A 4,462-nucleotide genomic window follows, 5' to 3' on the forward strand; every position below is an offset into this window, starting at 1 on the left:
CTGAATCACAGATTCAAACAGAGTTCAATATGATTAAAATGTTTAAATGCCAAATTATAATGTAGCTCTATTCAATAATACTTTTGCAGACAGTTGGTGAACAAAGAACAGAATAGATTTACCAACTCAAATTAAAAATAGATCATTCTGACCAACTTCCTGTTTGTTTGGTTTTAACCCACCCACTGTTTAGATCCAAAGAAGAGATTATTTAGACAAGATACGGAAGTCTCAGACTCTGAAAGTGGGTCAAACCATGTGAATGGTCTGGTACACCTGGCATGCATATATGGTTAAATGAACCAACTAAACTAAGAGTGGAGTTTCAGAGCAAGCCGTTTATCACAGGTAGAGCTCCATTTGTCTAACTCCAAAGAATGTCTTGTAGAAGAATAACTACCATTTCATCTACATAGTTTGCTACATTTGACTACAACACTATAATTTATAGTCATCTGGAACATTATTTATTATGTGAATGTTGCTAACTGGATAAATGCCAGTAAGGCAGCAGGTGATTCTTGCACTCTCGTCTCACTGCGAGAAGGTCCTGGTTCAAATCCCTTCCTGTTTGGAGTTTGCATGTTCTCCGTGTGCATATGTGGATCCTCACTGAAACATCAATTTCCCCCCTAATCCATAAACATGCTTCATACGTTAATCTGTGACTCAAAATCGAGTGAATGTGAGTGTGTGTGGTTGTGTGGCTCTGCAATAGACTGTCCAGGCCGTACCACGCCTTTGCCCATAAGCTACCCTGTGACCACAAACGGTTTAAATTAGATGGATGACTGAAACATCTTCTTTTCTTCTTAAACGCATCTTTATGAAGAGAAATGTATTCTTATTATTACTGCATCGGAGGGGGACTTTTTTTTACCTGTAGCTTATATGAACTGTAGAGACTTTCTTGCAACTAAATCAGAACAAAACACAGGTTGTAGTTGTTGGTCCTGAGGCACATCAACACAAATGACAGTCAAGAACGTTGAAGTGTCCCTTGATACAGATCTTGGCTTTGAAGCCCACATTAACAATATAACAAATATATTATCATCTTAAAATATCCTATGTAGGACCCCTTTTCCAGGGTTCAGGGTGGAGTACATTTAAGAAATGGAGAAAGGTTACAGAAAAGATTCTGTCATACTTTGTTTGAATGTAACTGTTCTCTTTAGCAGTCACAGCTGCCTGCACTTAGCTAATCCTCCACACACTATTTAAGGGACTCTCCTTCAACCTTCAGTGTTGGCTTGTCTTGTGTAAAATCCTGTTTGTTATGTCCCTTAGTCGTGTGTCTTGCAAATAAATCCTTTAAACCTTACTACATCCTTGTTTGGTATTCTTCCTTCAATTGAGTTCTTCTCTGCAAGTTAAATCCTGATCGTTTCTGGTGAGCCACCCTGCACCTCAGAAAGATTATAGAAGAGATTCTGTCATATTTTGCTTGGGTGAATGTTGTTTGTTGTCTTTTTGAAATCTGTGCATGTTGGCTGTGACTTCACCCAGTTAGTGGTGGATCATATTAAGTAGTCACAGCTGCCTGCACTTAGCTAATTAACCACATAGTATTCAAGAAACTCTCCTTCAGCTTCAGTGTTTTGACTCGTCTTGTGTGAAACCGAGTCTCGTGTCTACGTCCTTTAGTTATGTATCTTGCAAATAAGTCAGTGGGACTTTGATGCATCCATGTTTGTTGTTATTCCTGCAATTGAGTTGTTCCCTGCAAGCCAAATCATAACAGATTCTGGCAAACTATCCGACACTTCAGGAGGGGTAGCAGTTTTCTGATTGAACTGTTTTTGGTGCAAGTGGAGATCTGCTGAGTTTGATTGTGGATATTGTCGGGTGGTGGAAGAAAGACTTCAAGGATTTCCTCAAACTTGCCTGCATGCCTTCTGTTGAATAAGCAGAGGCTGGAGACTCTGGGGTGGGAATACCCAATACTCCAGTTGATGTTACCAAGTCACCAGTTACCTGCTGGCAAGGTCCCAAAAGGTAGAAATCCTTCCTGAGTACCGTAAGTCTCTGGATGCAATTGGACTGTCTTTGTTGGTGAGTTCGCCTTCTTGAAAAGGAGAACAAGCGGGTGTGTTCTAACAATTGGGGAATTACAGTGCTGAAGAGGAAAGTATTGCCAACTTAACCTCAGATTCATGAACAAAAGGGCCTTTTCCTTGTTGTTGAGCAAATGGTGGTAAAGAAGGAGCAGATTTCAAAAAGCTTATAGTTGTGACATGCAAACCACAATCTGCAGTCCACAAGCTCCCTCACCACTCCAATGTGATCCATCCACTTGTAGACAAATAGATCCATGAACGTCTTTTTCTTCGTCTAGGCTTGTTTCTGGATCAAAACTGTACGGCTGGATAGGTCCAAAATTGCCCGCCTTATTTGTTGCACTGCTATGTCAGTTTTTGGTTGTGAGGGGCTGTAAGATAGCTATAGATGATGGGAACTGAGTACAGACTTACTATGCACTAACAGTTCTGCCCAGAATTTTGAGGAAAATTGTTGATGAACAACTATGTCTCTACAAAAACCATGTCTTAGAAAATGAAACAGGCTTTTTTACATTTTGCCTAAAATCTTCATAATCATAATAAAAAGACCACTGGAAACACTATAACAGGTCATACATTGGGTGTTTATGATGTGACTTGACTTCTGTTATCCCTCCTTTCCACATCATGTTGTATGTTTTGCTACTATTACTCTAAAGCGATAGAATCATGTTTTTTTTTTTATAAAACCACAAACAGTTTTTGATGTTAAAAGTTGAACGAACCATTCCTTTTACAAAGTATCATCAAATTATCTTGAAAAAGATTCAGTTCTCATATTCAACCGCATCTTTCAACACTGCATACTTTATGTTTATATTTTCTACTATGACACTCTAATGTAAAAAGATGACCAGAGACGATAAAGAGCATGTGATCATTCAGTCACTTCTGATTGGCCGATCACCTCCAGTCCTGACAGATAAAAGTAGAGAACTAACTACTTTGTCTCAGTGATGAGCTTCAGCAGGTTCAAGAAAATGACTCCTCTGGTGTTTGCTGGCTGTGTGACATGTCTGCTCCTGGGAACAGTGGGTGAGTTTCATCTTTAGGAACTTTGATTTGTTAGATTGAATGCCAAAAGCTGAAAGATTAAATATGAAAATGTGTGTTTGTTCATTTTTCTCCTCAGGTTTTTCTTGGGCTCAGAAACCGTCTGCATCTTTACATTTTAAGTCATTTCTTGTTGGAGAGGAAGTGACTTTAAAATGTTTTCATCAAGGAGCTCTGGCAGATTTCTTATTTTGGTATAAACAACCTTTGGGACAGAAACCACAACTCATGTCTGAATTTTTTTATTATAAGAAAAATGGATCTTTTGTGGATCCTTTCAAGAACGATCCACGGTTTGAATTGGAGACAGACAAAGACAGAAATCACTTGAAGATCTCAAATTTGGAAATGTCAGACTCTGCTACTTACTACTGCATCAGTTCTTACACTCATACACTTAAATTTTTAGAGGGCTATAGTGTCCATGTGAAGAACTCTTCTTCTTACATCCAAACTTCCGTGGATCAGTGGTCCTCTGAGAACATCCATGCAGGAGACTCTGTGACTCTGAACTGTACAGTACACACTGGGAGCTGTGATGGAGAACACAGAGTTTACTGGTTCAAAGACTCTGAAGACTCTCATCCAGGACTCATTTACATTCATGGAGGCAGGAAGGATCAGTGTGAGAGAAACAAGAACACACAAGCACACAGTTGTGTCTATGAACTGCCCATGAAGAACCTGACTGAGTCTCATTCTGGGATCTACTACTGTGCTGTCGCCTCATGTGGACACATACTGTTTGGAAACGGAACCAAGCTGGACCTCACAGTTGGTGAGAACTTTTCATGAAGTGAATAATTTGATTGAAAACGATATATTTGTTTTAAATAGTAAATTTCCTAATTTTTTTTCAATTTGTCACAGCACAAGACGGGAGTTTTCCTCCATTTGTGTATTTCCTGAGTGGAGTTCTGACAGCTTCACTGATCTTCCTCACATCTTATACAATACACAAGACAAAGAGCTGCAAATCCAAGGGTGAGTGAGCTTTAATTCTTTCCAAGTCATGAGTAAAATCTACTATGAAAACAGCTTTGATGAATAGAGAATTCTGGTATTCTTAAAGTACCACTCCAACCATCTTTTGTGCTATTTCTAAAGCGTTCTTGGTGATTTTTTTTCTATGCCTTGTTAAGCCAATAATAATAATAATAATAAACAATTGTTGTTTTCTCAGAGTTTTTGAGAGCTCCCCCTCCACATACACAACCTCAACCTAACATTAGCGATGCAACAAAAATGGTGACCAATATTGGACAGTTTTGAACTAGATGCCAGTTCAGATGAGGAAAACAAAAACACACATCCAATCCAACCTTGAACTAAGCTGAAGCCCAAAA

The 4,462-nt window shown here is 39.0% G+C and overlaps 1 protein-coding gene across 1 annotated transcript in view; it reads left to right on the forward strand.

The window, feature by feature from the left end:
• The first annotated feature begins 2,617 nt into the window (after window positions 1–2,617).
• The window catches only part of LOC112139515, a 2,636-nt gene continuing 791 nt past the window's right edge, over window positions 2,618–4,462 (forward strand). The window contains exons 1-3 of the mRNA XM_024262333.2: window positions 2,618–3,098; window positions 3,196–3,894; window positions 3,993–4,100. Coding sequence (XP_024118101.2) covers window positions 3,020–3,098; window positions 3,196–3,894; window positions 3,993–4,100 — 886 coding nt within the window. The 5' untranslated portion in view covers window positions 2,618–3,019. The remainder of the gene's footprint in view (window positions 3,099–3,195; window positions 3,895–3,992; window positions 4,101–4,462) is intronic.

The sequence above is a fragment of the Oryzias melastigma genome, unplaced genomic scaffold (genome assembly GCF_002922805.2).
Source record: "Oryzias melastigma strain HK-1 unplaced genomic scaffold, ASM292280v2 sc00231, whole genome shotgun sequence".
Taxonomy (NCBI): Eukaryota; Metazoa; Chordata; class Actinopteri; order Beloniformes; family Adrianichthyidae; genus Oryzias; species Oryzias melastigma.